General features: G+C 24.9%; 12 protein-coding genes across 12 annotated transcripts in view; 7 read left to right on the top strand and 5 right to left on the bottom strand.

Annotated features, from left to right (window-relative positions):
• Positions 1-605, top strand: part of EHI_050640 (P-glycoprotein 6, putative) — a gene marked incomplete at both ends in the record, with an annotated part of 1,356 nt that extends 751 nt beyond the window's left edge. Inside the window, one exon of the mRNA XM_001913376.1 lies at positions 1-605. This exon is cut by the window's left edge and continues 751 nt beyond it. Coding sequence (XP_001913411.1) covers positions 1-605 — 605 coding nt within the window.
• Positions 606-3,011: 2,406 nt separating this feature from the next.
• Positions 3,012-3,635, top strand: EHI_050630 (uncharacterized protein; the record flags this gene model as incomplete). The annotated part of the gene is made up of 1 exon (XM_001913375.1): positions 3,012-3,635. The coding sequence occupies one exon, from the start codon at positions 3,012-3,014 to the stop codon at positions 3,633-3,635; it is 624 nt and encodes a 207-aa protein (XP_001913410.1).
• Positions 3,636-5,488: 1,853 nt separating this feature from the next.
• EHI_050620 (uncharacterized protein) lies at positions 5,489-6,152 on the top strand (the record flags this gene model as incomplete). The annotated part of the gene is made up of 2 exons (XM_645654.1): positions 5,489-5,974; positions 6,024-6,152. 2 exons carry the CDS (start codon positions 5,489-5,491, stop codon positions 6,150-6,152), a joined length of 615 nt encoding a protein of 204 aa, XP_650746.1.
• Positions 6,153-6,197: 45 nt separating this feature from the next.
• EHI_050610 (phospholipase, patatin family protein) lies at positions 6,198-8,220 on the bottom strand (the record flags this gene model as incomplete). Its single annotated transcript, XM_645653.2, has 2 exons — positions 6,198-8,119; positions 8,190-8,220. The coding sequence occupies 2 exons, from the start codon at positions 8,218-8,220 to the stop codon at positions 6,198-6,200; spliced, it is 1,953 nt and encodes a 650-aa protein (XP_650745.2).
• A 362-nt stretch (positions 8,221-8,582) lies between these two features.
• EHI_050600 (uncharacterized protein) lies at positions 8,583-9,278 on the top strand (the record flags this gene model as incomplete). Its single annotated transcript, XM_651507.2, has 1 exon — positions 8,583-9,278. The coding sequence occupies one exon, from the start codon at positions 8,583-8,585 to the stop codon at positions 9,276-9,278; it is 696 nt and encodes a 231-aa protein (XP_656599.2).
• Positions 9,279-9,832: 554 nt separating this feature from the next.
• EHI_050590 (uncharacterized protein) lies at positions 9,833-11,383 on the top strand (the record flags this gene model as incomplete). Its single annotated transcript, XM_651508.1, has 2 exons — positions 9,833-11,141; positions 11,190-11,383. The coding sequence occupies 2 exons, from the start codon at positions 9,833-9,835 to the stop codon at positions 11,381-11,383; spliced, it is 1,503 nt and encodes a 500-aa protein (XP_656600.1).
• A 972-nt stretch (positions 11,384-12,355) lies between these two features.
• Positions 12,356-13,137, top strand: EHI_050580 (uncharacterized protein; the record flags this gene model as incomplete). Its single annotated transcript, XM_001913374.1, has 2 exons — positions 12,356-12,424; positions 12,787-13,137. 2 exons carry the CDS (start codon positions 12,356-12,358, stop codon positions 13,135-13,137), a joined length of 420 nt encoding a protein of 139 aa, XP_001913409.1.
• A 762-nt stretch (positions 13,138-13,899) lies between these two features.
• On the bottom strand, positions 13,900-14,835 carry EHI_050570 (cysteine proteinase, putative; the record flags this gene model as incomplete). The annotated part of the gene is made up of 1 exon (XM_651510.1): positions 13,900-14,835. One exon carries the CDS (start codon positions 14,833-14,835, stop codon positions 13,900-13,902), a length of 936 nt encoding a protein of 311 aa, XP_656602.1.
• Positions 14,836-15,171: 336 nt separating this feature from the next.
• On the bottom strand, positions 15,172-15,797 carry EHI_050560 (uncharacterized protein; the record flags this gene model as incomplete). The annotated part of the gene is made up of 1 exon (XM_651511.2): positions 15,172-15,797. One exon carries the CDS (start codon positions 15,795-15,797, stop codon positions 15,222-15,224), a length of 576 nt encoding a protein of 191 aa, XP_656603.1. The 3' UTR covers positions 15,172-15,221.
• Positions 15,798-16,439: 642 nt separating this feature from the next.
• On the bottom strand, positions 16,440-17,416 carry EHI_050550 (guanine nucleotide-binding protein subunit beta 2-like 1, putative). The gene has a single exon (XM_651512.2). The coding sequence runs from the start codon at positions 17,413-17,415 to the stop codon at positions 16,450-16,452; it is 966 nt and encodes a 321-aa protein (XP_656604.1). The 5' UTR covers position 17,416; the 3' UTR covers positions 16,440-16,449.
• Positions 17,417-17,751: 335 nt separating this feature from the next.
• EHI_050540 (uncharacterized protein) lies at positions 17,752-20,022 on the top strand (the record flags this gene model as incomplete). The annotated part of the gene is made up of 1 exon (XM_651513.1): positions 17,752-20,022. The coding sequence occupies one exon, from the start codon at positions 17,752-17,754 to the stop codon at positions 20,020-20,022; it is 2,271 nt and encodes a 756-aa protein (XP_656605.1).
• Positions 20,023-20,055: 33 nt separating this feature from the next.
• Positions 20,056-21,603, bottom strand: EHI_050530 (uncharacterized protein; the record flags this gene model as incomplete). Its single annotated transcript, XM_651514.1, has 1 exon — positions 20,056-21,603. One exon carries the CDS (start codon positions 21,601-21,603, stop codon positions 20,056-20,058), a length of 1,548 nt encoding a protein of 515 aa, XP_656606.1.
• Positions 21,604-22,547: the final 944 nt, after the last annotated feature.

Raw genomic sequence — 22,547 nt, 5'->3', positions numbered from 1 at the left:
CAGAAAAAGGAACAGTAAAAATTAATGGAAGAAATATTCAAGAATTTAATTTAGCAACATTAAGAAATAAAATTGGATATGTTGGACAAGAACCATTATTATTTGCTGGAACTATTGGAGAAAATATTGTTAGTGGTATGTGTGGAAGCTGGACTGATGACCAATTAGAAAATGGAGGAAATCTTGTTGCAGAAAATATGGACAAAATTGTAGCTGCTGCTAAAATGGCTAATTGTCATAATTTCATTTGTCAACTCCCACAAGGATATAATACTATTATTGGTGAAAGAGGAACTTCATTATCTGGTGGTCAAAAACAAAGAATTGCTATTGCTAGAGCATTAATAACTCAACCCGAATTACTTATTCTTGATGAAGCAACATCAGCACTTGATTCTGAATCTGAAATGATTGTCCAACAAGCAATTGACAAGATTGCTAAACAAGTAACATCAATTGTTATTGCTCATAGATTATCAACTGTAAAAGATTCTGATATTATTGTTGTTCTTTCTGGAGGAAAAGTAGTAGAACAAGGAACTCATGATGAATTGATGAAAGAAGAAGGTGTTTATTTCCATTTGGTCCAAATTCAAGCTCAATAAATATTATAGACTCTTTGTTTTGATGTAACAATTTATTGTCTTTTAATTCTTTCTTTATATTCTTCTTTTTTATTTCTTAATGAAAATATTTAACAATCATTATCTGAATTGGTACTTTATTTAATTAATTTACTACCAAGTTGTATCAATTTGTTCAGTTGGTTCTTATTATCATTTCTTCTTCATTTCATAACTTAGTCTTTTTAAGAAAAGCCATCACCATATATCAATAACAAAATAATAATTTCAATATCAAATATCAAATGAAAAACTATATTTGATTCTACCAATATTTGTATCTTTCTTTAATAAAATTACATTATGCTTTATATTTGTTTAAAAACAACCTCAATATTGCTTTCAACCATTCTGTTAATGTAATAAATTCCTCTTTCCTGATGAATTAATGACTATAACACATTGATATTAACATACGTTCTTGTATTTAAATTAAAAATGTTAAATGGGAAAGAATTAAAAATCATCATAGAATATAAAGACAGATGAAATTTGTGTTGTCTCATAATCTTTTGGTTCAGAATAAAAAAAACAAAGTGGTAGAAATAAACTGTATTGAATGAATTGAAGCAACATAATAATACTAATATTTATAATACGGGTAATCTACTTCTTTCATAAAGATAGAATTAGTTCATATGTAAATATAACATATCTAATTACTATTTTTGTTTTTCATAATGATAAGAATAACTAAAATAGATGTATAATATCAATTATATCATGTAATGTTATTAGACACATACTACCGCAGTTAAGAACAAATTTACAACTTAAATGTTACTACCACCTACACTCTACTCAAAACTTTTCACTTTATAAAATGGTTGAAACAGTAAATTCATGTCATAAAAATAAAAAAAAACTAATCCCACATCAGCAAGAAACAATATCTAAATAACCGTATTAAATACTTTCTTTCTCCATAATTTACCAAAAAATTAGATTAACTCATTCTATTTGTTATTAATAAACATCGAATTGATTCAACAAGAATAAAAATAAAGGAATTTAGTTTGAGAATCAAAAATATTACAATTTTATTAGAAATATCAAGTAAATAATGGTGTAATAACTTACAAAGTAAATTCTTAAAGTCCTTTTAAAAATATAAAAAAAACAATGTTAGAATTTTACTATTTTCATAAAGAAAAGATAGAACTTTAAAAACTCAAATAAAGAAAGTTTATTCTCAATAGAAAAAAAACAGTTTCTTTGTTTCTCATTCAATAACACTTGTTAACATCTCAAAGTGTTTAGTTCAATTTATTATAATTATTAAACAATAGGATTTAACACTTTTTATATTTGAAAATTAAACCCTTTAATTCTATGTTAAAAACAGGAATATTTTGTAATTAATTTAGTAAATCCTTAGTATTAATCATCAACAGTATTTATTGTTATACCAAAAAATAGTTCTAACTTGTATTTCTTCCTCTAGAATATGCACCATAAAGAATTTTATTTTTTAAGTTAGGCTATGACAATTTTTAAATGAAAGAATTATAGAATCATTTAAAGCCATTTATAGATTAAATACCAAGGTATTTATGGTGTTGTTTAAATCTTCCAAAGTCAGGTGAACTTGGTTGTCTAAATATGATCTAAAAGTTTGGAATAATCCAATAACAATCCAATTAAAAATAAATAAAAGTCTAGTTTAAAGAAAAGAAAGTAACAAGAATACAAATTCAACAATTCTGTTTCAGCTATGGTGGAAGTTAAGAGTTGTGTCTTGTCTTTAAAATTGCTTAGTTTGAGTTTGTGTAAATTTTTCTTTTAGAAGAACCTAAAATTGGACATTTTCTATTTAAAAAAAATTGATAAAAGCAATTTTAAAGTAATAAATCTTTCTGCACTCATTTTTTTAAATATCAATAAGATTAATTATATTTAAAAAAAAAACCAGTTGAAAATTATTTGCTTAGTCAGAAATAACATGTACTTTTTAGTTGTTATCCAAACTAAATCAAATTCAAAAGAAGGAAACTAATTTCTTGAATAACATAGAAACTTCGTTAATTAAAGCATAAACGTATAACATTTAATAATCCTTATTCAGTTCACTTTATAAACAAGTTGTAAGTAAATATTATAGATTTAAAAAAAGAGATTGAAAAAAAGATAAGAAGTGAAACCAAAAAAAAAGGTGAGTCAACCAAACATTTATTTTAAGAATATTAATATAAATATATGTAAATAGTTCTAAACAAAAAGTATCTAAAAACGAAAAGAAAAATAAGCGTTTTCCTTTATAGTTCACAATTCATAACGCAGACCAACCTTTCACAAAGAATTATTCAATGAGGAAATTACACTCATTTATGAGAAAAAAATAAGATGTTAAAATAGATTATTTATTTCATCTAAAAATGAATAGTTTGTATGTCAAACAAAATACTGTTTCAATATATTCTTTGGAAAGATAAGACTTTCCAAAGAAGAACAGTGTACCTCCAACCCGTTACTATTAAAAAACAAGAAGTAACCGTTTTCAATACTGGGACTGGAACAGTAATAAATTATGGGAAATGTCATACTGAACCAACAAAAAGTGGTTCAAGAAAACATTCTGCATTAACACATATTTTTCTTATTATGTTTGACCAATTTACTGTTCGTTGGGTACATTATAAGTTAATTAATAAAAGGTTAGATGAACTTCTTGACATTAACCCATCAACAAACTGTATTAATGAAAAGACTCAAAACATCGTTAATGAAAACAAAATTTGCAATCACCAAACTCTCATACAACAACTACCAACAGGTTTAGAAGATAAAAAACAGATTGATGTATCAAATTCAAAGTCACATAGACCCTACATTAATTCTAAAATAAATCCAAAACTTGTTATTACAGATTTGTTTGATAAATCATTTTGTGCTGGAAATCAATTTTCCGAAAGTAAAATATGTGAAGAATATTTAGAAATCTTCAATTTTGACCAATTATTCCTTGTTTGTTTCGTATCACTTTTATTCTTCTCTCACAACAAATTTAACTAACAATTCTCAAGAAAACCCTTATTTCTACTGGTATTGAAACCATCGATTCTGTATCTTTTTTGATTTGCATTTCATCGCATTTGACTAACGCAATAGAAAAAGCAAAGTCAGATATATTTGTTTTGGGGTATGTTCTTAAAAAAATGCAAAACACTATCGAGACTTTGGATTATTTTGAATGGTTTTCATTATTTGATATTTTATTTCATTCAACACACTTGTTATTAACAGATGAAATAGAATATTATTTCTTTTCCCTTCTTTCAAACGAAAGAGAACCTTCTATTTTTGATCGCATTTATCGTTGCAATCCTAAATTCGTTTGGAATGATTCTATTAATACAAAGATGGAAGTCTTATCTCTCAGTTATTCTCTTCTTATGCAGAATTTTAAAGACTTTTCTTCTCATTAAAATGTTTATATTATTATAATTGACATTTGTTTTTAAAAGCACATAAAATTACCCTGTTGGTTAATGTTCAAATAGCTTATTCTATATGGAAAAAATACCCCCCCCCCCTTATTTTGACAAAACGTATATACTGTTATGTTTCTTTATTTCCAAAAGGTTTCAAAACTTATTTCAAGTTTTATATTTAGAACTATTCGTTGTTAAGTTATAACTTTTCTTTGTTAGTTTTAGTTATTTCAGTGTTTAGTCAATTCCTTCTTTCTTTACCAAGATATATATGAAATTAAATTACAATTGAAGAACAAAATTAAAAATACTTTATATCATATTCCATCACTTTTTAATTTTAGATTAGTGCCAACGAAAACAACATCTGTTTTTATTAATTATTTATAAATTTATCATATGACTATAAAGATAAATTAAAAACTTTAATTTACCAGCTACCTATTAGAAGTAATTCTGAATATTTTTTAAATAATTAAAAATAATTCAATTTTTTAGCCACATTTATTGGTTAATAACTGTTTTAAATTAAATGTATTTTGTATGTATTTATAAATTAACTTATGAATTAAAATGAATGAATTATAAATATGTGAAACATACAAAAATGTTATTTATTAAATATGACTAAAATCAATTATATAAACTGATTAATAATCACTTCACAAATAAACAAAAAAATTCTTATTTTATTGTCTAAACTGATTATTTTTACAATAAACTCTTATAATAATGAGAAATAATTTAATGTTACAATATTAAACAAACACAAACAAACACTAGCAGTAACAATTGTTCTCTAATTAAAAATAATTATCCTTTTATTTTGTACTTTCTTTTATTAAAAGAAACTGAATGAGTTAAAAAAAATACAAAATAAATTCATTTTTTTGAAAAATGAGTAATAACATTAACAATAATATTTCAAATTTAATAAATATTATAGAATAAATATTTAAGTTTATGCTTGTGAACCATTTCATAAAAAAATTAACTATTATAATAAACATAAAACTACAGACTGTTTAATGTTAAAAATATAAAATGGCAATGTCATACTTTAGATAAATCTATTTTCATAATTATTCCCAAAAAAATATTAAAATACATTTTAGTATTAAGGTATTACACCAAATAAAAGCTCAATAATGTTATGATAAAATAGTTCATTTGATTTAATTCTATAAACTGATAATTTAATAACAAAAAGATTCTTTTAATATTATAAATGTTTCAAAACCATTCATTACTTAATTTTATATCACATATACTTGTTATATTTAGTACTATTAACTATTATGGTGTTAGAGCAATAATTGCTATAAAAAGTGAATTTTTCATTAAAGTTTTCTTTCAAAGAATTTTTTTTTTTCTTTTCTTTAAGAAAAATAAGAAAAACTAAAATTTTAGAAGGGTTAAGTAGAATAGTTCAACATGGTTTTTACTTATTTGATTCGAGGGGATTATCTTGTTTATGTTGGAATTGACAAATATGAGAATGAAGAACTTATCAAATATGCACTTCCTAATGACTTATGGTTTCATGTTGACAGTGAATCATCAGCACATGTTTATCTCCGAATGAAAGATGGAGACACAATCGAAACTCTTCCAGACGAAGCATTGGAAGATTGTTGTCAATTAGTCAAATCAAGAAGTATTAAAGGATGCAAATTACGTAGTGTTAATATTGTGTATACACCAGCAAGTAATTTAAAAAAGACAAATGGAATGGACATAGGACAAGTTGGATTTCATCAAGAAAAATTAAGAAAACTTAGAAAAGTTATTAAAGACAATTCTATTGTTAATAGAATTGAAAAAACAAAACAAGAAAAAACATTAGAAGAACATAAGAAAGATTGGTTTGATTATCAAAAAGAACTAAAGTCACTTCGTGCTAAAGAATATCAAGAAAGAGTTTGTTTAGTTCATGACTAATTTACTAATCAAATATTTATTATCACAGAAACAAAAAGAAGCTGAAGATATTAGAAGAACTAAAGAACAACAACGTATTAGTTCTTATGCTGATGTATTTGAACATATGGATGAAGAAAATGAAAATAATGACAACAACTCAGATGATTTTATGTAAAAAAAAACCAAAAAATATTAATTTAAAGAACAATGGTTTTTTCATTTACCAGTTTTGTTCTATCCATTTAAATGTTTCAGTTAAATCAAGATTATCACCCATACTTTTAATTAACTCAACATCTTTGCAATAGTCAAGATCAATTTGATATGGTAATTTAGGATTTAATCTGAAGAACCTATCTCCCAATAAATATTTTCCTTCAAACTCAATAAATGATTTTCTTGATTCAATTTGTAAATCAGGCATATGAAGAGTCCATTTAACAGGTCCAGCTTCTCGTAACTCTTCTTCTGGAATATATGGAATTGCTGGATATCCTGCTCCAATTGACAGAACTGATATATCTTTAATATCAACATTTAATCCATATTCACCTATAACATATGATAATACACCACCACATGGTTCATTAATAATAACTCCACCATCTAAGTGAGCGTTTACACTCCCAAAATATCCTGGAGCAGCTGCAGATTGGATACATACTTCTGTCAATGAATATGGAACTTCTTCTCCAAGGAAATTATTATAAAATTTAGCTAAACTTGTTCTGTTTGGATCATCTTTTCCAGTGTCAGTAAGATAAGATGGAATACATACTTTTCTTGTAAGTTTGTCCATTGTTAAATCTCCAAATACTTTATCTCCCATAACAAAAAGAAATTTATTTGAGTATTGATGCCCAACAATTCCTCCTTTATTGATAATCCTAGAAAATGTTTCACAAAGCATATCTTCCATCATCTTTTCAACAGACAATAAGTCATAGCCTAATGCAATTGCAACACAAGGAACAGAACTTGCACTTACACCTGTAATAACATCAATTTTCTCAAAAAAATCTGGAAACTTATCTAAAATTCGTTGTAATATTGCACATTGATAAATACATTTAATTCCTCCACCATCTAATGATAATATTCTAAACTTATCTCCTTTTTGATAAGGTGCTTTAGGTGGCAATGGTTTTGGTGGATTTAAATAACCTGCAAATTTAGTTGCTAAAGCTTCAAACTTTTTGTACTTTTCTTCATCAATATTATATTTCTTATATTTTTTATAATCTGTTTTGCTTATAGCATCTTTTTCATTATTCTCTTGACTCTGATTTCCATTCTGTTCTGTTGTCTGTTCTTCACGTGGGGTTGTGTTTTTACTTTTATGTTCTTCTTTTAGATTAAGTGTTGTACTTGTTTCTACTTCTGGTGGAATATCACTTTTACTTTTGAGATGAAGGATTGATTGACTCCTATTGGGTTTTATTTCTTTTATTTCTTTTGTGTTCTTTGTTTCAAGAGGTGTTTCGTGACCTTTCTTTATTGAAACATAACGAGGTGATAACATCTCTTGACCTTTACTTAATTTATTTCCTCCACTTTGTTCACTATCACTAAATGATTCATTCGAAAATGGAGAGACACTATTTGGTGTGCCATCATCTGGGTCATTCATTGTAGATAGATCAATACAAATCTTATCACTAAATTGACAATAGTCCCAAGGAGTTAATCCTTTTTCAGTCTTACAATGTATTAATGATTTGTTGTCAATAAGTAATTGAATCAATTTCTTGTGACTATTAAGACAAGCAATATGCAATGGTGTTTCACCAAGTATATTTTTACCTCTCACTATCCTTCTATGAGAAATAAGCTTTTGTACTAATTCAAAATATATAACCTCGTATTCCTTTTTGGCTTTAATCTTTGCAAGAATATGTAATAATGAGTTTCCATTTTTATCTGCCATATAATAATTAATATTCTTACTAATCAAATATTTCACAGTATTCCATTGTTCTTGTTCAACAGCATAAAAAAGACATGATTTCCCATACACATCTTGGTAGTTTAATCGTTCCGGATAATGTTCAATGATATAACTCACTACTCCAACACTATCAATTTGACTTGCAAGTCTTAATAACTTAAATCCTTTTAAGGTATTTTTAATCCAATCATTTTCTTTGTTGTATTTACTTATTTTTAAAACATTGTATCATTCTCTTTTTTAAACTCTAGTTAGTCAACCAACTTTTAATATCTAAGAAATGCAAGTGAAGCATTTTTACTCATAAGTTATAAAAAATTTAGGTACAATATTTTTTTTTTGAAAGCTTGGTTTATGAATATTAGAGACTATATCTAATGGATTAGTATCTGTTATAGAATTATTATAGACTTGGGACAGATAATATTTCTTGAACCTTTTTGTTTTTTATTACTTATAAACTTCTCCAAATGAAAAGACAGATAGAATATTACACATTAAAGGATGTTTAGGGAAAGAATATAGTTAAATACACTATTCGATGTCAATAGAGGAAGAATTAATTGTTTCCAAAACACTTGTTGATTTAAAGTGTCCAATTTGTCTTGAAATCCCTAATCCAAAAGAAAGTTTGTTTAAAATGGATTTTTGTAAAATATGGATGATAATCATATAGTGATTGAACATAACACGTGTGGCAAATTATTTTGCAAGAAGTGTTTGTATCAATGGTGGGACATCCAGAGAATGATGACATGTCCTTTTTGTAGAGGGGAATTTACAAATTCATTGACGATTAAACACACATCAAGATGCCTCTATTCTTTGTTGATGAAACAAGAAATTCGTTGTCCATTTTCAAAGAAATGTGGAACAACAACCACATTCGAAACACTAAAAGAACATCAGTTAACTCATCATCAGGAGTTGATTGTTGATAATAGAGATGAGAGAGACGATGACTATTTCGAAATTGACCAAATAAATCCACAAATTATCAAAAGTAGTGTTTGGGTAAATCCAAATGATCAAATTTCAGAAAGTTCATACTCGTTCCCAGTTATTATTAAATGGATATATGAACTAACGCCCTGGGAGATTTTGATATTTCCTCAAGGAGTTCATAGAATAGAAGAAAAGTGTGTCTCAGTATTTATTGGAGCAACCAATTCTGTCAAAAGGAGAGTTATTGTTGAGATTGAACTCAGACAAGACCATGTAACTATTCGAAAGAAAGCGAAACATTATTTTGAGCCTTATACTGGAAGACCTGGGTTTATGCATTTTTGTTCTTCTTCAGAATTAAACTTTGATAAACCCATTCAATGTCTTCTAACAATTGAATACCAATAATAATTTAATGTATTTATTATTATGATTCTTTATACCTTGTGAATATTAACTTGGAACATATCAAACTAAATCATTTAAGGAATTTTCTTTTTGTATTTCCCATTTTTTGATTGTTTTAAGTTTATAATACCGTTGTATGAAACAAAATTGTTGTTATTTAAACAAACTTAAAAGTATAATTGAATTATTTTTTATTTAATATCTTAGTCTCAAAGAATGATCTATTTATAATTTCTGCTAAATTCCCGAAAAATAAGGAATTAATAAGGAAGTTTGAGTATATAAGTTATAGTATTAAGAGAATCTATAAAACTGTTGAGAACAAAGAACCAAGTAATTCCTTTGAAATAGGCTCAGGGAATAAGTACAAACTATGCATCATAATTCTTGTAAAGGGCAAATAAAAAAGGGTTATGATCTAATAACTCTAAAAAAAGATCGTTTGTTTTTAGTACCTCTCAATTAAATTTTTAATTATTCAAATTCTATGAATTGTTTATTGTCAAATTGAAATAAGATTTAATACAATAATAAAGACACTCACATTGAAGGGAATGAATTATTGGACAGGGACGTTTCGATTTCCACCCACACAATCACCTATTGACATTCTTCTTGGAAAAGAAGATTGTACATTAGAAAAGTTAATGGATGACGAAGATTTTAATCAAGAACTTCGTTCAAATAATGATCTTATTGAATTTTGTTCTGAACTAGATAACTTAAAAAGAATTCTTCAATACACAACTGAAGATTTTCCAGAAGATGTGGACAAAAACCTTTGTTCAAAATACCATATTATTTGTTCGTCAATGTTTGGGGATGAACCAGTAAAAGTTGTAGATGCTATTGGAATTAATCCGGAATTAGTTAATTATCTTTTTGATGCATTATTAAGTGAAAATGAAACAAGAATGAGTGCTGCAGGACAAGTTCTTATGTCATTAGTTCAAGTAGATGGTTCAGTTGTTTATGACTTATTTATTAAAAATGAAAATATTTTAGAAACAATTATGGCACATCAAGACCTTGCTGGATTACTTGAAACAATTCTTCAAATAATGAAATTAGAAGATGACAATGGAAAAACTGGATGTATTAATTGGATATGTGAAAGAAACTTTGTTGCAAGAATGTTAGAAACGTTGATGACAACTAAATCAATTGATACTATTGGAAATATTTCATCATTCATTCATAATGTTGTATTATGGAAAGTTTCAAGTGTTGATTCACCAGCATTGCAATTCATTACACGATTTAATAATGAACCAATTTTAAAAGACTTTATTACATATGTTTTTGAATCAGATAATGACTTTTTAGTAGAACAATGCTTTAGAATTATTAGTAATATTCTTGCTTGTTCAACAGTTCTAACTTATAGTGATTTAAATAACCTTCCTGGTATTTTTAAGGCATTAATGCCACATGTCTGTGATTTTGAAAAAGTATTTACTACAAGAAAGGTAGGTAGTATTACAAATAATCTTGTTTATATTATTCTTTCACTTGTATTAAGTGGATTCCAACAAGTATATGATACTATTGTTACAGAAAATGTACTTGGTTCAATGATGGATGTTTTTTATGGAGACCATTTATGTACAGTAGTAAGACAAACAATTCAAATGACTGTTTCATCTGTTTTAAATGGACAAGTTAATTGTTTAAAATTAAAGTTATTAGATGAAGGAAAATTGCTAACAAGAATGATTGAAAAAGATAAAGAAGCCATTGAAATTAAAAAAGTCAATAATATTGCACCAGATTATTGGTTAATTGCTAACCAAATTATGATTACTACCCTTAAATCAGTTGAAGATAAAGATGAAACATCACCTGTTTATGAATTGGTTATGGGTTTGTTTTCTTTATGTGGTTAAATTATTTTATTACTTATCAAATTAGGAAATAATGACTTTGTTCATTACGTCAATGACATCATTAATACAAGAGATAATGAAACATCAGAGTTCTTTGTTAAACATGATTCTACTCCTGAAGACTCAGAAGATAACTCTAATGGATTCCAATATGATGAAGATGATGATTTCGATGGTGTTGGTGATGATGTCGATGATGAAATTGTTGGTTCTCAATAAGACATTTTTTTTCAGAAACTAGTAACGTTTCGTTAGATCAATCTTTTCTGAAAGTTTTCAATAGATTTGAAAAGTTCATGTTTTGAGAGTTTTTGATTTTAGGTTTTTTAGAAAAATTAAAAAAGAATTTTATATTGTTTTTTCATTGATTTTTCATTCAGTAATTATATTTCATTGTTTCTTATCTCGTTAAAAATTAAGAATTGTTTGATTCTAATAATAATGTCTTATCTTTCATTTTATATTGAATATTGGTTATTGTTTTCTTAATATTCGTTGTTCAAACTATATCTATAATGATGTGAACTAGAAAAAACCTCCACTTCTTTTGTTTTGAAAATATAATGTATTGTTCAATAACTCACTATGAACAAAAATACTTCTTAAAACAAAAAAGTAATGGTAATGTAAATGATGAAAATAAAATAAATATTTGTTTTCTACAGAAAAGAGTAAAAACAAAGATTCAATAATAAAAGCACAAACATTAACTTACTATAAAATAATAATTGCTTTTGATATTATTTATTGTAAGAGATTCATTGCTATAAAAGAAATAATATAGATGAAAATTATAATAATTGTCACTTTTCTCTTGTACTAAATCAAAGTGTTATATCAACAACATCAATCTTAGATTAACCTGATTGTAAATATAATTATTATTTTCTTGTCTTACATATTAAACAACCTGAAATTGATTTTAATGATTTAATAAACTAGGAATCTAGCACTGTTGAAACTAATTCTATTTTTTTGTTTCATTCTTCAATACTTATTTCTATTCTTAAAGTTTATATAATGAGACTATTAAATTCAAGTTACCTTATTTATTTTTGTTACAGTATCAAGACTAACTATCAAAATTATAGACTTTTTGATTTAAACATATCACAGTTACATCTAATATCAAAACTCCAAATATTTCACATAGTAATATATTATTTTATGTAAATCATTTCATTATAATATATGTTCAATACAAGAGATGTGGAAACAGAGTTATTTATTTCAAAAAAAATAAAGAAATTTCTCGTCTTTGTGTATTTTCATTATCAAAATAGTTATCAACAAGTCTCTTCCGTTAATGAAATTAGTTGTGACTGATTTAAGAAATATAAATTAACTCAATGAATCTACAAATCATTGAACCTTCATATAGAATATATGAAACAAAGTACTAAGTCTCTTTAAGAATAACTTCAACTACTAAATATCTATATTATCACAAACATTATTGCAATGAAATGTATCATTGAAAAGAAACTACTAAAAGGAAAATGATTGATGACATAACCATCCCATTTATACTTTCTGTTCTTTAGTAAATTCCTCTATTATTTGTAAAGTCTATGAACAAATATATTTAATGAGATGAAATAAATATATTATGAAAAAAAAAGGATTGCTATACTGATAATATTTTAGTTATTTCACTTGAAGAAAATGAACAAGTCAATTGTAAATTAACTGATTTTGGAAGTGCAAGAAATGTTAATTTAATGATGACAAATATGACATTCACAAAAGGAATTGGTTCACCAAAATACATGGCACCAGAAATATTAAATAAAGAACATTACAAAATGCCATCAGACATATATTCATTAGCAATAACAATGTATCAAACATGGAGTTGGAAAAATCCATATGATAAAGATGAAGGATCTCGATTTAAATATCCATGGAAAATTGCTGAATTTGTGACTAGTGGAAAAATGCTATTGAAACTTGAAGATATACTATACTTATAACTTAATGTCAGTTTTCAGTCATGATTTAAAATGAAAATAACAAACTTTCAAAAAAGGTTGTTTCTATTCTAAACAATGAATACCTATTTAAACAGTCTTATTGTTAATATTTTTTTTTTTTTGATAATATAACTTAGCTTATTTGAAAAATATCCAAAATTATAAAATATGAATCTGATAGTTGTTGTTTTTGGATTATAGCCATATCGATTCAATTAATTTAACACAATTTATTCAATTTTATGTATCAATGAAAAATTTAAAAACAAATCACAATTTAAAAATACTATTTTCCTATGTTAGAATATTATATGAATTAAGTTTAAATAAAGACTTAAATAAAAAAAAAAGTTATGCCATACTTTTTTAAGACTTGGCGTGATGACAATAAAGAACAAATCAATTAAAAAAAGTAACTTAACTTTTTTATAAGTTTTATACAACTTTATTTTTACTACTCATTTAATTTTCTTTTGTTTGAATATTAAATTACTATAATACTTTTTCTTCATATTAAAAGTGGAGTTGAATTAATAAATATAGAGAGTATAAATTAGAGGAATGAATGACAAGACACATATTAATTATATTTATTATAATAAAAAATAATTATAAATTTTATTCAAATGATAATACTTCTTCCATTTTTTTACCAATATTCATTTCTTTATTTATAACAATAATTAAAATATGAAAAATATTATTACTCTAAAAAAAATAAAAAGGATAATTGACAAAATAAAAAGGATGAATAGATTATTCTTAATTAGCATCATGAGCACCAGTTGGGAAATAAGCAACTGAAGCAATAGCACATTGATTGTTCTTATTTCTTGACATTAAAATATAACCTTTATCTCCCCATGAAGTTCCCCATGAGTTCTTAACAATGTAATAGTCTTGACCATCTTGAGATCCATATCCTACAGCGGCAACACCATGGTTAACAGTTTTGCTGCATTTTGGTTCATCATAAACTCCATTTTTATATAATTGGAATGAAGCTTTACCAGCATCAATACAAACAGCAACTGGTCCTTCTGCAAGAGCAGCAGTTAAAGCTTCTTCAGTTGGAGTAACATGAGTTAAACCAGTAGTTTGAACTTTTGGAGTGAAAGCTTTACAAGTTCCCTTAGTAGCAGTGTATGGATATGAGGCTTCATCAGTAACACCTTTATTTTTAACATAAAGATAAGTAGCAGAAAGAGATCCTCCATTACATCCATTATTAGCAGCACTACAATCAACAATTTGTTGTTCAGAAAGATCAAGGTTGTTTTGGTTGTATTTGCTTCCAGCAATTAATAATCTTGATTCAAGAACAGCAAGTGATGAGAATGAATAGCATGATCCACAATTTCCTTGGTCTCTAACTGGAGTAACTTTACCTTCAGCTCTCCAATCTTTGGAAGAAGCAGTAATAATAGTATTATCATAAACTGAGTCAGCAGCTGCTTCAGTTTCATGTGTTTTTAATAAGTTATTATATTCTTGATTTGTCATAGCAGCAAATGGTCCTTCAACAGTTAATTCAAATGAATGTTCTTTATTGAATTTAGCAACAAATTTAGCATTCATATTGAAGATAGCTCTTCTTCTGAGTGCTTCAACAGCAGTGAAGTGTTTATTGTTCTTAGCAGCCCAACTCTTAAAGTCAATAGCTGATGCAGCAACTACAAGTAAAAGGAAATTAAACATGAATGAAATTAGTTCTTTGAAAGTTCTTCAAATACCAGTGTAAAATGAAATTTCTAATACTACATCTTTTTCTCATTCATTAATTTTTATTAATATTCTCAGAGAAAGAATTTTCTACTTTAACTATTTTTAATTAAAACTTTGTTTTATTATATTTTATTATTATTTTTTCTATATTTATTTCAACGTCATAATAACTAAAAAATTATTCATTCTTTTTTTGTTTCTTTTTGAGTTTTTCTGAAAATTTTTTTTTTTAATTTCTTGTTATTGTGTTTTATATATCATTATTATTATTATTATTGTTATTTGATTTTAAAAATAGAAAACTAAAAATAATAAAGATTGCTCAATTTATTGCACAATAATCTGTTGTAGTTTACAGTTTAAAATAATGAAAGAATACATTGTAAACATTTATCATCCCTTTGTAACTTAAAAGATTTATAAGATTTTAATTGGTTATTGAGCCATAAGTTAATTTCATTACCACATGCCTCAATTTGGTCTTTATCAAATAAAAGTTCATTATCACAAAATATTTTTGTGAATGTTTCAGTTCGATTGCTATTATTCTTCCCAGAAGAATAAAAACTTTCATATTCATATCCTTGTAATTGGAGTGTATCCATTAAGAAGTGATGTGCTTCAGATATTTTATTATTTGTGAATCTTCTATAAGCAGTTTTATAACTTATCCCATTCATTATATCTGCTTCCATTTTTCTTCTACAAAAACTTTCAACAAGTTCTCTTGTATCAATAATATCACCATGTTCTTCTATTGAAAGAATTCTTATTAATCCTTCTGCTTTTCCAGAAACCTTTCTTGATTTTTTTAAATTAATATCATAATATTTATTTAATAAACCTATTAAAACAGCTTGTTGATGAACAAGATAATTTCTTGTTTCTATATATTTCTTTGCAAGTCTTTCAGAATCAGAAACTTTCACACTCATGTCTTAATCTTTTTGTAGTTGAAGATCTCATAGAAATACTTTTAGTTCTATTTTATATTCTGATACCATTATTCTATTCTTCTCAAATTTGACTTGATAAAATTTTACCTTTATTCATCAAATTTCAGAAATAACTATTCAACTCAAAACAAGTTAGTTGGTTGTTTATATTTATGCCATTTCAAATCATTTTGTTAATTTTTAAGAGAAGTGGAGAAAAACGTCATCAAAAAACCAATAAAAAGATATACTTTTAAAAATGTATTCTATTTTTACATTGGTTATTCTATCAATAGAACCTTCTTCCTTCTAGTTACAAATTAAGATTGAGAGTTGTCCTCTAACTTGTTTTTACAAGTTAAAACTATATGATTTATTTTTGAAACCTTGAACAAACATTTGCATGAAATAATATTCAAATAAATATTTTTATATTAAATTGAATAAAGGAATGGGTTATCAAGAAATAGAACTATAAACAATTAAGAAATATACAAACGAACTTTCAGATGTAAAAAACAAATAAAAAATAACATAATATCTTAATGTCATATTATTCAAATATTATTACAACAAATAATTTCAAAGAAACAAAAAAATTTAACAAAAGAAGCAAACGACCCCAATTTAGATTAAGTTTTTGGTAAAAAATTTAATTGGTAGCTTTAATGGTACTAGCAACACCAACTTTCCACATTCTAATCTTCTTATCAACGTGTCCAGTGAAAATAACGTCCTTAGTAGCAGAGAGGCAAATTGACATACAAGCTGAAGTCTTGGTAAATGCCTTAATTTCTTTATCCTTAATAGCAACAACTCCAAGTTCAGTAGCAGCAAGAAGAGTGTATTGTTCTGGATTTTCAGCAAAAACAATTTGATAGACTTGGCAGTTAACTGGAACATCATAAAGGAATTCATAAAGTCCAGTACCGTTGTTGAGTGTCCACATAGCAATATTACCATCTTTACCAGCAGTAGCCATAATTGATCCGTCTGGTGAGAAAGCAACGGTATTAATAAATCCAGTATGATGAGTAATTGTAGACTCTAATTTGCATGATTGATCAAGAGTCCAAGTCTTAACTTGATTGTCCCAACCAGCAGAGACAAATTTGTTTCCTTTAGCATTTGGAACAAATCTAACACATGAAACCCATTCAGAGTGTGAATCAGTTTTAACAGATGCAACACATTTACCAACAGTATTCCATAATTTAATAGTTTTATCACGTCCACCTGAAATGATTTTAGTATTATCAGCAGAAAAAGCAACTGACATAACATCTCCTTCATGTCCAACAAATCTTCTAACTGATTCCATTTTAGTAAGGTCCCAAAGTCTTAAAGTATGATCCCATGATGATGAAATAGCAAATTGTCCATCGTTTGAAAGAACAAGATCACTAATGAAATGACTGTGTCCATGAAGTGATTTAGTTGGAAGAATAGTTTCTGCTTGAGCTTCTGAGTTAGTGTCTACTTTCCATACCATAAGAGTCTTATCACGTGATCCAGAGACAAGAACGTCTGGTTTAGTAGCTGCAACTGCTATAGAAGTAACGGCTCCATTATGTCCTTCAAGAGTAGATTTAAGTTCAAAGGCAAGACCAGCAGACATTGTCTTAGGGTTGTTTCAACTTATTCAGTTTTTCTTTTTAATTTTTTAACTTTCATTATAGTTTCATTATAATAATTTTTTTATTTATTCTTTTCTTAGGTTTTTTTTTTTATTCAAACAATTTTTTTTTATTTTTTTCTGTGTTTTAAAACAATTTATTACTATATAAATTATTAAATTATTTTATTATTTTATTATTATAATATATTTTGTTATTTCTTATTTTAACCAAATAACATAAATATTAATAAAAAATGTTATCTAATATAATTATACTTATAATAAAAATGAATTATAAAAATAGTATAAACTAAATCTTATTTCTTTAAACAAACGATGGAATTAATTGCTAACATTGTTAATGACTTTCTAAATGAAGAAGAACCAGAATGTTGTTCAAGAGAAAATCCTGTGTTTTCTTCTATTTTTGATAAACCATTTGAAGAAGTAGAAAAAGATATTAAGCCATTATTATTTTCATCTATTTGTAGGAAAAAATCAAATTTTGGGACACCAAGCATTATCTATAGATGTAAGACATGTGAAAAGAATGAATATTCATGTATTTGTGAAGAATGTTTTAAGAATGGAAACCATGAAGGACATGATTATGAAATGCAAAAAACAATTGATTCATTTACATGTGACTGTGGAAATGAATTAGCATGGAAAGTAAATGGGTTTTGTAAAAATCATGGAAAAAAATTTGAAGGAGATGCAACACAATTATTACCCGATAGTTATAAAGATATTCCATTAAAGGTAGAGACAGTACTAATAACTATTATTAAATATTTGTTTAATAGTACTACTCAAAAACATCAAAAAGAAGAATGTTGTTCATCATGTGATGAAGAATGTCATTGTGAATGTAAGCATAATCAAAGTGGAATAAATATTATTGGAAAAATGTTAAATGAACTTTCTGAAATATATTTATTATTTAATATATTTGGACAACTTATGAATAAACCAACTTCTTTTTCAATTAAAATTAATGGATTTTCTTATCAAAATTTAACTATTGGTGAAGCTTTATTTGTTGGATGTGAAAAACAATTATCAGAAGAATTAGAACATTTTATTACATCATTTCAAACTCACCCAAAAATGATTCATTACAATACTTCATTATTATTTAATTTCTTTATTAAATTATCATTTGATGAAGAATATGAAAATGGATATATTTTAAATGACCTTTATTCTCAATTATTCCTTCAAAAAGAATTAAGTTCTTTATTTATTCAAGACAGTAGTTTTATAGTTTATTTACAAACTCTTCAACAATACATTCATTTATTTAAAGAAAATCAAACAGAAAATGAAATATTACAAAATAATATTTGTGAATCATTAAGAATTATTAATTATGTATTTGGTAATTCTAATAAAATAATGAATAAAGAAACATTAATTCAATATCTTCAATGTCTTCAAGAATTATCAAATGTAGAACCTTCACTTAAAAAACAGTATGTTGAAAAAATTACATTATGTATAATTGAACCATTATTATTTCCATTAAAAATTACAGCTTATTACTTTGTTGATAATATTGATATTGGATATATTTATGAAATATTTAATGATATTCATTTATTTGTAATGAATCATTTAAAAAATTATATGACAAATTCTAAACAAATTCATTTTGGAAAAAGTATAATTCATAACAGAATTATTGGAATAAATCAACCAATATCAACTCTATCCCCTTTATTATATTTTTATACATTAATTCTTTCAGTATTAATGAAAAATGATTTAACTCTTGATATTTCAAAAGAAGATAGTGAAATACTTGTTGAATATGGATTAATGAATTTAGTTTTTAGACACCAATATGAAAATGGTAAATGGTTACAAACTGGTGAAAATTTTGTATCAAACTATAATTTATATGTTACTCCAATTAATTATGAATTTGTACAAAGTGATATTGCATTAGTACAAATGTTGAATTCAATTGTAGGACCTAATTTTATTATTGACACATTAAAATGGTATTATAATATTGATATTCCTGAAAGAAAAAATGATGATGATCAACATGGTTTTATTTGTACAGTGATTCAATTAATAAGAGGATTTATTATTAATTCAAATGTATCAAAAGAAGATCTTATTAGAATTTATATTATTCATCTAATGATTTCAGGTATTACTGATCCTGATGAAATGTCATCATTAGTTCCATTCTTCTCAACTGATTTTTATTCTGCATTTAATTATATTATGAGTCAAACTTTTGGTGGAAATAAAACAATTTTTAATTATGTTGATCCTTTCTTTGCTCTTCCAATAGAAATGTCAAAAGCTCTTCTTCTTAATACTATAGAAAATAAAGAATCAATTAAACTAAATCGTTACCAAGTACAAATAAAAGATAGTTATATAATATCACCTTTTATTCATTTAATGAAACAATCAATTTGTAGTTGTTTATCATTAATAGAATATATAGAATCTATTTCTACTCAAAAAAGTCTTATAAATTTTTCTTCATCTTTACTTCATGAAATTAAAATAAACTGTGATCCACAAACTAAACAACGAATTGATTCAATTCAAACAGTATCATATTTTGATTCAGATTTGATTTAATGAATTAATTGAAATTTTTTTTTCTTTCTTTTTTTATTCAAAGAATTCTCCAAGCATTTGTACATTAGGTATAAGAGAAAAATATAATTTAGCTTTATCTATAATATTTTGTGGATCAGCATCTCCTATTTTACCAGTAAATTCTAATATTAATTTTTTAATATTTGGAGGAAGTTTAATATTTTTAAAATCAAAGAACCCATTAAATGAATTTAAATTTAAATAAACTTCTTCAAGACTTTCCAGTCGAGTTAAATTAATTTTTTTAACATTATATAAAGAAATATTTTTTAAACAAAGAGGAAGAAGAGACATATTTGTGTTATCAGTATTAAGAAGTATTAATTTTTCAATTTTTTTAGTAGAAAGAAGTTCATCACAAGAATATAATTGAAGTGTTTTAACTGAATGAGGGAGAGACATATTATTATAATAATAGTCAAGTTTTAAATATTTAATTGTAGAATTAAGAATTAATTTTTTAAAATTTGTTTTATGAATAGATAATTTAGTGAGTTGAGGAAGAGTTACTTGAAATTTTGATGTTAATTTGTCAATAACTAATTTTTGAATATTTAAAGGAATTAAAGTTTTTTTATTATATTCTTTAATTTTAAGTGTTGTTAATAACGATAATTCTGATTCATTTTCATATATATAATTTTTGGTATTTGTAAAATAAATATGTAATTCTTTTAAACTAGAAGGAAATAAAAGAGAAGTATTATTTGATTTTTTTAATTCTATTAACTGTAAAGAATCTAATTGAGATAAGAATATATTATATTCACCTTCATATAAATATGGATAATATAATTTTTTATATAATTTATTATTAAAAACATTTGTTATTGGATTATAAATATGAAATAAATCAGTTTGTTGTGGAGAAATTACAATAAGTTCATTATTAAAAGAACCAAATGGAAATACATTAGAATATATATTATAAATATTATTTGGTAATAATGAACGAATGTGAATTGAATTTTCATTCATTTCAGGATGATTAATAATAACTTTAATATTCTTTTTTAATAAAGAATAGATTAATTCATTTGTAAAAAATATTGAATTTTGCTTTTCTTCAATTAAACAAAATTCAACAAATTTAAGACATGGAAATAAAATCAAACAATTTAAAGCATTTACATCAATATTCTCTGGTTGAATAATATAAAGTCTTTCTAATGGAAATTTTGTTTGTTTATTAGTTTGTTTAAGAAATTCATCTGTAGTTCCTACATATGATATAAGTTTTTTAAATGGAATAGAAGAAATAATTTCACCAGATGTAATTGATATATTAATGGTATTAATTTCCCATTGATTAAAATCAAGAATAAGATCTTCAGGAGTTATTTGAAGTGTTCCTATACCAGAAAAAATGTTAAGTATATTTTGAATATGAAATGCCCTAACTCCTTTTTCTTCTGCTGAACATATAAAATATGGATTACTTTTCATTGTTTTAATAATTCTTTGTATTCTTTTACTAACTTGAAGTATCTTTTTTACTGTTTGTAATTGATTAATATAACTAATGATTGTTTGGATAAATATATCTTCTAATGGAGGCATCTTCTTTTTACTTGCTTCTTTTCCTTTTTAGTTTCTCTTTTTTTTGATTATTTCTTTCAATTCTAATTCTACTTTTTTTGTTTTTCATTATTGTTATTTAGTATTTTCTTTTTATTTATGAAAGTATTATTTATTTAATGGATCATTGAAATATTTAAACAATTATCATTATTTTAAAATTCTTTTTTCAATATTTTGAATTAACTCTATAAAAACTAAATCCTTAATTTAATATCATTTAAACAAATCTTAGCAAATCTCTAAAGCTATATCATTTTTATTAACAACTTAAAAATAAAAGTTCAAAGTTATCTACAAAAATCACATCATCTAGTCTAAATAAACTGATTTATCTAATTTAAAAAAAAATAATTATTTTCTCTATTATAATTAACAGTTTTTAGTTTTTACAAATGGTTTAGAAGAGAAAAATAAAAATTATTCATTCTTTCTCACTAACTGAAAAACCATTTTCAAAAGTTTATCAACAAAATTAATAACTAACATAAAAAATTAGAGAAATTAATGTTAATGATATAAAAAAATTTATTAATAAAACTATTTAAACGAAAAGATGTTTTATTATTTAATACATTAAACTTATCACACTTCTTTATTTTAACTATAATTTTAATATAACTAAAATTTTTTAATAATTCAATAATATAAATCTTTAAAAAAAAAGGAATAAACAAAATGAAATTTTTTATGAAATTCCTATTTTGATAACATATTCCTATCCTATTAGAATGTTATAAAGAGGCATTAGTAATACCAACTTATATTTGAATAAATAATAACAAAACATACCTAATTTCTACAGAAGAAAAAACATAAAATTCATTGTCTAAAATAATTTGTTAGAATAATGATGACATAAATTGGATTTATTGAATTGTAGTAATAAAGATAATCCCATTAATAGGGTTAAGAGTTTCAAATAT

Source organism: Entamoeba histolytica, genomic scaffold (genome assembly GCF_000208925.1).
Source record: "Entamoeba histolytica HM-1:IMSS scf_1104750517063 genomic scaffold, whole genome shotgun sequence".
In the NCBI taxonomy this organism is placed as follows: domain Eukaryota; phylum Evosea; order Mastigamoebida; family Endamoebidae; genus Entamoeba; species Entamoeba histolytica.
The sequence above is the reverse complement of the archived record's forward strand: the minus strand, read 5'-3'. Positions and strand labels throughout refer to the sequence as shown.